This window comes from Hemicordylus capensis, chromosome 4 (assembly GCF_027244095.1).
Source record: "Hemicordylus capensis ecotype Gifberg chromosome 4, rHemCap1.1.pri, whole genome shotgun sequence".
NCBI classification, from domain to species: Eukaryota; Metazoa; Chordata; class Lepidosauria; order Squamata; family Cordylidae; genus Hemicordylus; species Hemicordylus capensis.
This window is the reverse complement of record NC_069660.1, coordinates 34,258,019-34,271,338: the sequence shown is the minus strand read 5'-3', so window position 1 is coordinate 34,271,338 and position 13,320 is coordinate 34,258,019. Positions and strand designations below refer to the sequence as shown.

General features: G+C 42.7%; 1 protein-coding gene across 3 annotated transcripts in view; it reads left to right on the top strand.

Annotated features, from left to right (window-relative positions):
* The window catches only part of ADA (adenosine deaminase), a 63,785-nt gene that overhangs the window by 39,234 nt on the left and 11,231 nt on the right, over window positions 1-13,320 (top strand). For all 3 annotated transcript variants that reach the window (XM_053250130.1, XM_053250129.1, XM_053250128.1), the window contains exon 6: window positions 11,763-11,887. In XM_053250130.1, the coding sequence (XP_053106105.1) occupies window positions 11,763-11,887 (125 nt within the window). The remainder of the gene's footprint in view (window positions 1-11,762; window positions 11,888-13,320) is intronic.

The following is a 13,320-nucleotide window of genomic DNA, read 5'->3' as shown; positions in this document are numbered from 1 at the left end:
GGCAATAGCATGTGGGGAGGAAGGTAAATTTTCACTGATCTCCCTCTTTCACAGAAGTGCTATGTGTCACCTGAAAATATGTCCTAGAGGGTCTCACAGCCCTAAGGGACATTTTTGGATGGTGCAAGACACTTCCGGGAAAGATCAGTGCAAAATCTCATCTCCCCACCCCCTGAGAACTACTGCTGCAGTGGTCAGGAAATTTTCAGAATCACAGATGCTTCTTCCCACTGTGTGCATGCAGCTTTAGTCAAGATGTCAATCAGTAATTGATTGGAGCCCTTGAGTTGTTTTAAAAAAATTTGATGCTGTTGTTGCATTTAGAATTCCCCTTATTTCTCCATGGTGAAGAATAAAATAGTCACTTTGCCTTCCAGTAAAATACAAAAGCTTTATCAGATTTGACTTCTAAAAGTGTAGAGTCTGAACTATTTGTATGAGGGATGCCTGCAGCTAGGAGCAAGAGATCTGAAGCACCCAGGAGTTCTCCTGGCTATATCTCATACTCCTATTCAAACATTAACGTGGTATGTGTGCTTTATTTTTAAGAGCTAGGAAGTTCTCCCTTCCTGGCTACCCTCTCCTGTGCCAGGAAAATTTCAAACAGAGTTTACAGAGCTATGTGTTAAACAAATGAAAAATATAGTTGGACTTTATTAACCCAGCAGTACAACCAAAAAGAGTTGTTGAAACTAGCAAAAAGATGAATTGCTATAGTTCCGCTGAGAAAACTGTACGGTTTAACTTTCAGTTTAGTAATTTCAAGCAGCTTCTCGCTAAATAGTCAAGACCCACTTACTCTTCAAGCCTGTGAACATAGCTGTCATATGCTCAGAAGGGTTGTGTGAATTAGTGCAGTGACTACCACTGCACTGAAGATACAGTGAAGGCAGTGGAATGGAAGATACTGAAGCAGGTTCTTTCTGTTCCAGTAGGCCAAATGCAGAGCGAGAAAAATGAAAATGATGCTGTGAGGAATTGATCAGACTTAATATAGCAGTCATTCATGAACTAGGAAGCTGCTGCACATGAGTCATGGCTAGAAACTGAAGAAGTAGGGCAAGATCATTGGTTTTCAAAGTATGTGTTGGCACTCACTAGACAGACGTGGACTCTTGACCAGAATGACTTCTTGACTCATTCCCAATGGATGTCTTGGTTGGGCTGTGAGACAGAGCAAATACATAGGATGTGTCCCTCCAATCAGTTCTAAATCATTTTATATAAAGCTTTTTGCTACTCTTTATAGCTAGGGTGCCCCTTATAAACATGATCTCACACAGATATGCTCCTCCTGTTTCCCTTTGCATAGCCTAGAGATTGAGGGCAAGAATGGTAAAAGCTAAGTGATCCATCTTCCCTATATACAGGGAGGCTTGTACAGTGTGTTCTTCTGCATGGTCACTGTACCTTATCCAAATGGGCTTCAAGCACACACAGAAGCCTAGTTTGGGAACCTTCCAAGCTTTGCTACATTTCTGGTTGTAACCCTTCCCCCCTAGCCTAGCCCTACATGACAGTGTGGCTATCTCCCCCTCTCCAGTTCTTCATCGTCCACCGCACGACTTGCATCGCTTAGACTCGGACAACTTGTTCTAGCTTGCTAAGTGCTATTCTATGTCTATATCTTATTTCTCCTAAAGGTTTTTCTTCTCCCTATCTATTCTAGTATCACTTCTGGCTTTCGTGTTACTGTTTTGGTTTAGCCAGTCTCTCCCCCCCCCCCCCAGTTTTCCCTCAATCATTACCCCTGTTTATGGGGACTCAAGTCACATTTTAAAAGTGCACAAATTGTGGGGCTAAAATCCCCTCTATGGACAGCCATCAGTTCTGCTTGCCTTCCCTGTATACAAGGGAGTTTGTGCAGTGTGTTTCCTCTAAGAACTTCTGCACTAGATACAATCTACTACCAAACTAGGAGGGAAGACTGGTTGAAAATGTACTCAGGGTTCATACAACTGATCTCCCTCTGCTGACTGACCTTCTAGGGATCTGTCACCTCCCCATGTTCTTGCATTGTGTGGTAATCAGCTATTGAATCTGAATTGAACCAATATAGTGTCTTGTGCACACACTATCCCTGGCTCAGGATAGATTGCTCAATTAGTGGCTTCCTGGTGTGTTTGGAATAATAACAATGGCAGGTTAGGCAACTGCTTCAGCTAGTGACTCCTGCCAGAAAGTCGTCTCTGTTGTTCTAGTGCCAATTTTTAATGAATACCTTGTGTTATGCATGAAGCTTACTAATGTTCAGTTCACTGGCTGCAGCCTGGATTAATGAGAATGAACTATTACCGCCCACCTGTGAAACAGTACAGCAATATTTGAATGTGGGTAGGATTCTAGATTGTTAAAACCTAATCACGATCCAAGGTATCTGTGTCCAGAATTTGCTACTTTTCTGTAAATATATAGTAATGTCCCTACATTATTGAGGAGCTGTTACTCTTTGCAATTCTCTCTCAAGGTTTACATTTATACAGGAGAACACTGACTCTGTCATTAAAATATCACAATATTTTAGGAGAGAAGTACTGACTGTTCTCCACCCCATTCAATATGTTCCCTATTTGGTCTGGCAATATGACCCAATCACCAAATTAAATCACAGTTAGCAAGTTGCCTGGAGTTTGCTCAACTCCTCCTCACCCTTTAGTGTGTTCATCCTTCCTTCTATTTATCCTGTGAGGCCTAAAAAGAACAAACACTTCTACATATTGCTGCTGTTAAACTGCTTCCTTATTTCACAGGAAGTAATCATAGGGGGGTGTATTTTTCTTTATGGTTCTGGATAGTTTAGTAAAGTGCTTTCTATGGAACCCTTCTATGGAAAGGGAGGAGAGCTGGTCTCATGGTAGCAAGCATGACTTGTCCCCTTAGCTAAGCCCTGGTTGCATCTGAATGGGAGACTTGATGTGTGAGCACTGCAAGATATTCCCCTCAAGGGATGAAGCCACTCTGGGAAGAGCAGAAGGTTCCAAGTTCCCTCCCTGGCTTCTCCAAGAAAGGGCTGAGAGAGATTCCTGCCTGAGAGAGATTCCTGCCTTGGAAAAGCCGCTGCCAGTCTGTGCAGACAATACTGAGCTAGATAGACCAATGGTCTGACTCAGTATATGGCAGTTTCCTATGTTCCTAACCCTTTTTACTGGTTTCTATAAAAGCAATCTGCAGTAGGAACACTCCTCGAGTAGTAAGCTTATCTGCTGCTGTTCAGTGTATTGCAATGGGTCATTGCATTAAGAGTTGGAAGAGATATATATAATATAACTTTAAATCACTTCCTTTGATATGTAGCCTGTTCCCTAATTTGAGCAGTGCTATTTCACAAAAAATGCACACTTTCTCTTGCAACAGGTATTATGTTGACTAAGGCTGATTCACACAAGACTAGGAATGTTGAAATGTGGACTAAGTTTGAGAACATGATCAAAAAGGCGTGCAGTTGCTTCCCTGTATGTTCAGATTCCTTACTTTGCAATAGGTTTGGACATTTTGCTCTGCTTCTGCCAAGTAGTGATTGGGGCCAAATATATGTGCATGCTGAAATTTGGGGGCTGGGTGTGTGGTGATACAATAGCAGGATTGCTTTATTAAACATCTAAAGTTAACCTATACTTCAACTCACTCTACAAGTCATATTATGGACATACTTGTAGTGTCTATGGGAGATTTGCCAGCTGTCCCCCCTCTTCCCCACCCCATCTAGAAATGGTGTGCCTGTGATCATAAGAACATAACACCTGAGTGCACTGCCATAGATGAGCTCTGCTGCAATTCCGTCTTTCAAAGTTCCTTAAACTGCTCTAGAGTTGTTTGTAATCTGTGCTGAATTTCAGTTTTGCCCTTGAGTCAGAATACTTGGACAAGAGCTTCGCCATGACTTGCCTGGCATAGATAGAGGTCTGGCACAGAAAGAAAATAAGTGGTAACCATTCAGTGAAGGGTCTTAGTACTTGGCTGTGAATCAACACTGAAACGGAAGGGGGAGTGATGGAAATAGATAAGTTGGTAAACTTCTCTTCCTATTCCAGCTCCTATACATTGAACAACATCCCTCAACAGGCACCAGCCTTCAACAACAAACACTGACTCTTAACTGATCAGGTTGAGGTTGTGCCGTCGAGTCGGTGGGAATTACTGGTGACCACAGAGCCCTGTGGTTGTCTTTGGTAAAATACAGGAGGGATATTGCCGCCTCCAGCGCAGTATGAGATGATGCCTTTCAGCACCTTCCTATATCACTGCTGCCCGATATAGGGACTTCCGGTTAACGACGCTGAGGGAAGGACGCTGATTCTCTCTGCTCTGCTTCTTATCTTAGTCACTATTTGTTTTAGTTTGTTTTTTTCTACTCTATTGTCAGCGTTGAAGCTGATAAGGTGGCTGAAACCTTAATTGCAACATGAGAAGAAAGCTAAACAAACGAACTACAAAGTTAAATAAGCAATTAGAAGAGAGACCTTCAGCTCGGGAATCCCTGGGAGAAGAGGTTACTGCATCTCAAGTAAATCAAACATTCCAAGCGGAGAAGGATATACTCTATGAGCAACCGGGACAGCTGCAGCAACCTCAGAACGAAAGTAAGCTGAATTGCAGATATTCTTGAGGGTACTCACGCTTTTGATAAATTAGGTATTAGAGTGAGAAGCAGCACGGTGGGGAGTTGTTCAGAATCAAAGTGTGAAGGCTATAAATCTTCTAACCCGGTTAGTAATCCAAGTGAAGCGGATGAGCCTTTCTTGATGCTCTTGAATGACTCAGCTGATTTACCTCCCTCTACTCCCAGGAATGCGTCCTTATCCAGCTTTAGTGAGGATTTCTCCTCTAATTTGTCTTTATTAATGCTGGAAACTTTGAAATATCTTTTCCAACGCCTTTCTAAAGTCTCAGAACAGATGGAACAGCTGGCTTTGGAACTGAAGAAACTATCTAAGTTTATTTTAAAAGATAAATGTAGGGCTCCTATAGCAACAAATCCGAAGGAGAACCACCAGCCTGTGGATGCTGGCGTGCAGACAGAATTTCCGCCCCCACTCTCAAGTCAAACACCACTGTATGTTGGTTCCAGTACTCGTGGAGGGGTCTCCTCTTCGGCTCACTCTGGATATCATAATTATGGGGGGAATGTGAGAACACTTTGGCTAGTATACCAACCTAAACAACTAATTCTGGACATTTGCTTGAATTCAACCAATTGCCAGAGGTGGTATTCAAAAAAGCAAATTTGTAGGGGTCTCGCTCAGATTTTGGCTTTTCCTGTACAAGCCATTGATTTGATGATGTTCTTAGAACTAAGACCTTCCAAAGCGCATATGCTTAAACTCCTGCTTACATTTGATCATGCTTTGATCCCTCAATCATTGATTAGAATGAGGAATCATTTGGCTGTGTGGGAAATTTCCCCAACGAGGGTCTTTGAGGAGTTTGTGGACATGGATGTGAACCGGTTGAACTCTCCCAACAAGGCTGTGAACCCTAGTCTGCCAGAGTGGAATTACACGCAGAATGAGATCCCCAGAAGGGAGTTCTAGGGAGACACTCCTTTTCTGTGGCGCAGAATCCTCCTCAGGACTGTTGGCCCGGAGACTCTGTCTTGGATGGCCATGTTTCATCTAGCCCGATTCTCCCGCCTTCTGATGAATACAAAGATCCACTTTTTACAACAATTTCGGAAGTTGGAACACTGTCAGCAGATTTTAATTTCTTGCAGATTTTGGAGGACGAGGAGTCTCCTGAACCAGAAGATTTGAATGGTCTAAACTCTAGGGATCCTTTGATAACTCTTGGGTCTCAGAACTTTTGCTCCCCTTTTATTCCTTCTAATTCCAGCTCATTGGGATCCCGAGCTGAGGATAGCATTTCTGAAATAAATGATGGATCCCTTCTTAAGGATGGACTTTGGGCTAATATCAGGAAGCTATTCTCTCTTGAGAACATTTTAGCTGAAAATTGTAAGCATAGAAAGAAGTTGCCTGAGGAGGCTAATGGGAGACCTGTATTGATGGAGAAGGCCCTTGCTGCTTCCTCTAGTCAATTGAATAACTTGCCTATTTTAGATTCCCACCATCTTAGGCAGACTAAAATCTCCAATTTCTTCTTCCCCTCTACAAATATAAGAGGAGTTCTGGCAAAGTTCCCGGAATCCCCTGTGCAGAAGTGACATCATCTGCTAGGTTCTTCTAAGCGGGGATTTTACAATTTAAACGGTGATTCTGCCTTACTTGCTGGCGGAGAGTCCAGTCTTCCAACAATGTATCCCCTGATGGTTACATCTAGGCTAGGAAGTGGCTCTAGATTTTCACCTATAGAGACTCCATCCGATCTACATCCCCGTGCTGAATTGGAGGAACATATCGCAAACTGCAGGCAATCTGATTGGAAAATTCTTAGTTGGAACATAGCTGGGTGGCTTGGGAAACGGTTTGATATGGAGTTTATTGCCTTCTTGCAACAATGGAACATTTTATTGTTTCAAGAGACTTGGTCCAAAGAAGACTTGAACATTAGTGGTTATATTGTTCATGCACTAAAAGCTCATTCGGATAACAATAGGGGAAGGTCTAAGGCGGGTTTGGCATGTCGTGTCTCGTTAGCTCTCAATGTCGAATCTATCCGTTTGCCTGATCTTCCTCCATATGCTATGACTATTCTCCTCAAAGGTCTAAGTGGGGATATTTTGTTGTTCCTATGTATATATTCCTCCTGGTTTAATCTCCAGTCTGTCCAATAATATTTGGCAACAACTAGATCTATATATATTAGAAGCAACACTAAAGTACCCGCATGCTGTGGTCGTCCTTATGGGCGATTTCAATTCTAGATGCGGCACAGATGATAGTGCCTTAATGGCTTCCCACTTATGGAACTGGGGCGATTGCTTTGTGAGATTTTCTGTTCCAACACGGCAATCCAAAGATCAAGTTATCAATAGGTCTGGAGTCCAACTGATTCACTTGGCTAGAATGTTTGAGCTGGTATTGTTAAATGGCACTATTTCGCCGGATATTCCAGGCGAATATACATTCATTTCTTTGCGGGAGAGTAGTGTAGTTGACTATGTTATGGTTTCTTGCTCCCTGCTCCCCTGGTTGCATCTTTTGAGGTGGGCGAGCAAATCTTTAGTGACCATCTTCCGATGCTCACTTGTTTAGCTCTACCTCAGGTGAGGGGGGATACCCCTTTCCCTTGCCTGTATGAGCAAAGATCAGCTAAGCTGGGTTGTAAAATCAAGTGGTCAAAGAAAGTTGAAAATGAGTTGAATACCTTATATGATTCCCCTGAGGGAATCAATTTGTATAACTTAATTGTATTAGATCAACCAGATCCCCGCTTGGATTTGTATGGAACACTGAGCCAAGCCAAGGAAGTTGCTGCCTGTTGTGTTGGTCTCGTTCAAGAAGGAAAGTAACACATTTGGTTAAAAAACACACAACCATTTGCTGTTTGTTTTGTGTGTGATTTGTTCCCCTTAGCAATTACTGCATATGAGGACCTAGAAGGTATGGTGTTTCAAAAGATTTCATCTTCTAGATACCCACACCCTTCTTATGTGCATAATGGAAAACGACCTAATAACTGGTATGACTCGCATTGCAGGAAGCTGCGTGATCAGTTGAAAGGCATTTATCAAGATTATAGACTGAGTTTAGATCACAATCTCCCACCAACATATTTTTTTATTAAGAAGGCCTACAAAAGGAGCCTTAGATCTGCCAAGACTCAGGCATTAAAAAATACCTGGGGTAAGCTAATATTGGCTACAAACCAAAAAGACAGTCGTGCTTTTTGGAATATTGTTTCGATGACGAACCATCCTAATATGTTGTGTAGGATCCCAGCTGAAACATGGGAATCCCATTTTTATGCTCTTTATAATGATGCTCAACCCGCGCAGCTTTCTGCGTCACCCTCATTTGAGAAGTTACCCTTATGGTCCCCGGTTGTGCCAGATGAAATAGTTGATCTGTTTAGCTGTCTCAAAACTGGTAAAGCCCCAGGCCCTGACGCTATTCTTCCTGAGGTCTTGCTAGCCAATGTGGAATGGTGGGCCCCCGTCTTAGCCAATCTGTTCACCTCAATAAACAGTACAGGTATTTTCCCTGCTAAGTGGAGAATAGCAATAGTGGTTCCGTTTTTTAAACGGGGTTCCCATCTTGACCCGTTTAATTACAGCCCCATTAGCCTGCTTTCGGTAGTGGGCAAAGTATATGCCCTTTATTTGCTATCCAAACTTGAAACATGGATTTCTGACCAGCAGATCCTAGGAACCGAACAGGCAGGCTTCAGAGCTGGTCGCTCTACACTTGACCACTGTATGATTCTGAACCATCTTGCATGTAAATATTCTAGCCTTTAATTATTTGGGGGTCCTCTTCCATGCCTCGGGCTCTAGGAAGCTACATGCTACCTATGTGTCCCAGAATGCTCAAAGGAGTGCATCCGCTATTCTCAGGTTTTTTTGGAGTAAGGGGGGGCGTTTTATACCCTCTGCTATCAAACTTTTTCTTGCCAAATCTCTTGCTCAGCTTACATATGGTGCACAGCTAGGGCCTTTATCTAGTTTTCAGCAGGTGGAAAGAATTCAATCTAAATTTCTTAGATCTGTTCTTTCGACCCCCCCGTTGTGTCTCTAATGCCAGATTGAGACTGGAGACGGGTCTACTGAAGGTGGAGGCTAGATATTGGATACTTACGATTTTTTACTGAATTAAAATCCATCACTCCCATGGTAGTTTAGTATTTCTCACATTACAAGATTCATTTCATGCCTCCTGGGAACGCAGAATATTTACTAAACTGGCAACATTGGGGTTGCTTCCGCTTACCCTGCTTAAAATGGAAGTATCACAAGCCCGTGCCTTGGTGAAATAGAAAATATTAGACACGGAGCGGCAGGAAGATTTATCTAAGTCTCCGGGTTTCTACTGTAACGATACCACAAGGTACCTTGTTGCTCCTTTATCTTATGTGCAACAGTTAGACATCCCCAGATATAGGTTGGCTTTTACACAGGCCAGATGTAGATGCCTTCCTTCTGCTGTCCTTGAAGGTCACTACAGCAGGACTCCTTATGCGGAACGTCTATGCCCCTGTGGCGATGGGGAGGTTGAAAAATCGAACATGTTTTGCTTTATTGCTCCTTTTATAGGGACTTACGTTTAGAACTAATATCTCCACTGTTGGCTCATTTCCCAGGAAATTCATCTAGCCAACAAGTGGCTTTCCTGCTTGAGGACAGCATACCTGCCACTACTCGTAAAGTGGCGGGCTTTTGTGCAGCAGCTCGAAGAGTGCGCCAGTTTTTAATTAATAGTCCTAGTGCTGCTCTATAACCTTTTAGTTATAATATTGTTGATGGGTTAGACTGTTGACTTGCTTGTTTGTTTTTAAAATTATTTATATATTAATTGTATTGTCTCCCCCCCCCCTTGTTGTGCTGGTCGTAGACCGTAATAAACTTTGATTGATTGATGTAAATATTCTAGCGCGCCCAAGGGTAGACTTTTTGCAGCTTTCATGGATTTAAAAGCTGCTTTTGACCTTATTTCTAGGGAGTTATTATGGTCTAAGCTTGGAAAATCTTCGATGGACAAAAGACTGCTGTTTCTGATTATGCAGCTTCATGCTAACCCCTCTATCCGAGTCAGATATGCTTCTAATGGGGCACTAACTGATTTAATCCCCGTCACTCGCGGGGTTAGGCAGGGCTGTGTTTTGGCCCCTACTTTGTTCAATCTTTTCATCAATGATCTAGCGCAGTGCTTAGAAAAGGTAGATTCACACGCCCCAAAGCTGGCTGACATTCGTGTGCCAGTGTTGCTGTACGCGGATGATGCGGTGCTATTATCCCAGACTCGACTCGGTCTTCTTAGATTGCTGACAGCCTTTGCCCAATATTGCAATGACAACAATTTATCCATTAATTATGAGAAATCTAAGGTCCTGGTTTTTACTAAAGCTAGGAAAATTTATAAGTGGGCGATTAATAAGGAAAATATCGAGCAGGTTTATAAATTTAAATATCTTGGTATATATTTCCAACACAATCTCAACTGGAAATCTCAAAGATTGTATTCTATCTCTATTGCCCGTAAAACCCTCAATGCTTTTTTGCGATTTTACTATTCTAAAGGAGGCCAGTATATGCCTATGGCCCTCCAAGTTTTTCGAGCAAAGATTGTAGCCCAATTACTTTATGGAGTCCCACTTTGGATTCAGGGAGTAACATCAGAGATGGAAACGGTTCAGTCATTATTTCTTAGGGCTATCTTTGGGGTTCCCAGGTGTGTACCTTACTCTGCATTGTGTTTGGAATCTGGACTTTTTACTGTTCTCTCTAAAGCATGGGAACTTACTTTTACCAGATGGATCAAACTCTGCTTGGATACCCAGGAGCGCTCCTATTTTTTGTTCCTATGGAGAGACTCCTTTCCTAGCCTTTGGTTGTCATATGTTAACAACAAAATAATGCAAATGGGCCTATCTCCCTCTGAAATTCTACTCATGGGAATTGAGAAGGCGAAGGTTACACTTATACAACGCCTTCATGATATTGAGCACCAAAATCTTGTTTCTAGGGGAAACGGGACCTGTTCTCCCCTATTTTTGGGCATCGTGCCCCCTTTGGGGAATAAAGGTGCTAAGTATTTAGCTTCCCTACACTTTCCTAAGTTTAGGATAGCTTTTACTAGGGCCCGCATGAACGTGTTGCCTTCAGCCCATCTGGAAAAAAGATTTTGCAAGGGATCTTCAGATTATGGCCTATGCCCCTGTGGTGCAGGCCTTCCTGAAACTGTTTCGCATGTGCTGCTCTATTGCTCCCTGTATTCTGATACCAGAAAAGAACTCATATTCCCTCTATTGGAGCATTTTCCAGGAAGAGCTAACCCCTTTTATTTGAATTTTTGTCTTGAGGATCTAGACAATGAAATTACCAAGGTGGTGGCGAAATTCTTTTATGTTGCTATTAGACTAAGATCCTATTTAAGATCTAAATTTTAGGAGCTACTGTTCATTATTATGTACCATACTACTGCTGGTATATTCTGTTTTTAATTTTCTTTTAATTCTTGTATGTTTTCTGTATGGCCTACGGCCGCAATAAATTGATTGATTGATTGATTGATTGCTGCCTGATATAGGAGTTTCACCAGCAGGGATTTGAACCAACAGCCACCTGCTTTCTAGGCAGACTACTTCCCCACTGTGCCATTAGGTGGAACAGATAGGATTTCTAGTCATGGTTAAATTTCTGCCCTTCCCTCTGGAATGCATATTTTGTAGGACTCGTGTCTCATCATGTTTGCTCCTTCTGCCTGTTTCTTCTGAGATGCTTATCTTGCACACTTCACCCCAACATGCACTATACAAGGCAGGTGACTATCAGAAATCTCACTCTTAATGCTATCAGTAAGTGAGGTGGTTTATGTAGGGAGTGAGGTGGTTTATGTAGGGTCCTCAAAGTTTGTATTTAAAAGAACTTCTGCTTATAATTATTTATTTTTTTTCAGTTACCGCAGCTGTAGTGTCCAGAAGTTACTTATTTATTGGGGGGCAGGCGGGTGGAGGAGAGACTATAATTCTTTGAGATGTAGCAGAATGACTATTTCCAACATCTGGCTGTTCTGCTTGGAAGGCCTAGTTGGGGGGGGGACCCTGAAAACTGTTGTCTTCGCATGACAAACATTTTCCTAAGACGAATGACACGTTTAACTGAGACTTTGGGAGACACACACACTAACCTTTGTTGCTCTTCTTTCTAGGCTGGTCAGCCGAAGTGGTGGAGTTGTGTAAGAAGTATCGGAATGATTCAGTGGTAGCTATCGACTTAGCTGGGGATGAGTTGATCAATACTTATAACTGCCCAGGACATCAGAAAGCTTATGAGGTTTGCAATTAACATGAAAGCTCAGCTGTCAGTATTGAGGGGTAAGAGGTAGGCAGTTCATGCCGTGTGTCATCTAGAAAGAAGAATATTGAATGGGGATTGGAGCTGTAGCTCAGTGGAGGAACATCTGCTCTGCATGCAGAAGCTTCCAATTTCAATCCCTGACGGAGCTGGGAAGGACCTCTGTCCGAAACCCTGGAGAGCCTTGCTGTCAGAGTACAGTGGTCCCTCTACTTACGAAATTAATCCGTTCCGAAAGCACATTTGTAAGTCGAAAAGTTCGTAAGTCGAAAAGCGGTTTCCCATAGGAATGCATTGGGAACGGATTAATGCGTTCTGGAGCCTAGAAAAAAGACCCAGACCCCCAGTAAGGCTTGCAAACTGCACAGGAACATTTCTTTTCAAGAATAAACAGGCAGGCAAGTCAAGGAAACCGCATGTAAAATTCGTAAGTCGAGGAAACGCCATCTAAAAATTTGTAAGTCGAAAAAACCGCATCTAAAACTGCCGTTTGTAACTCGAAAAATACTTATGTCGAGTAGTTCGTAAGTCGAGGGACCACTGTAGTCAGTACTGAGCTAGATGGACCAGTGATCTGACTTGGTATAAGACAGCCTCCTGTACGCTCCTGTTAGTGTTTCTATCACTGTACCAGGACCAGGACTGCTGAATCCCTTGAGCATCACTGAAGTGATGTAAATGTACAGGAGCCAAACCCCAAACTGTGTGCAAAGATTCAATCACCGATTGAAACTTACTGCAGAAGAAAATCTCTATTTAGAACATGACAAATGGGACTGGCATGGTTACTCCTCTCTTTAGATTTCCCTCCAGTAAAATTTCAGGTGTTGCTTTTTGTCTGATACCTTTTTGTCAAGCAGTTTATAGTTAGAGAAGCATTTTATGCTCTCATTTATGAGGCAAGAAGACTAGCAGAAGAAGCTGGAGTAAAGTTGAGTGGGGAGGTGGAGCGGAAAGTAAGGTTTTGAGCTCAAACGCTCTACCAGAAGAGCCCTACCCATCTTTTCTTGAGGTCACCAGCAGCAGCTAGACAATCCTAGGCACTTTCCAGATTACCTGCTACAACTGCAGTAAAATGCTTCGGCTTGGCAGGATCAAATTGAAAACAATCCCCAGAATCTAATCTCCCTACAACAGGAAAATACAGCTTCTTTTTTGCAATGGAAATACGTCATAGCACTAAATCTCAGCAATAAAATCTGAAACAAGGCCTCCAACGTGTGAATGGCACCCTGCTGACAGCATAGGGACTGCGGTGTCACAACACAGGAAGAACGGAAGCACACTTAGCAGATACGTTGTGACGTTGTAGGGGTTAATCTGGAAAGCACTCTCATGAAGACTGAAAACGATGGGAGGTGAGAGGAAGTTTCTCCTCCATTTTTAAATGCACCTACTTGGCAGTATGGCTT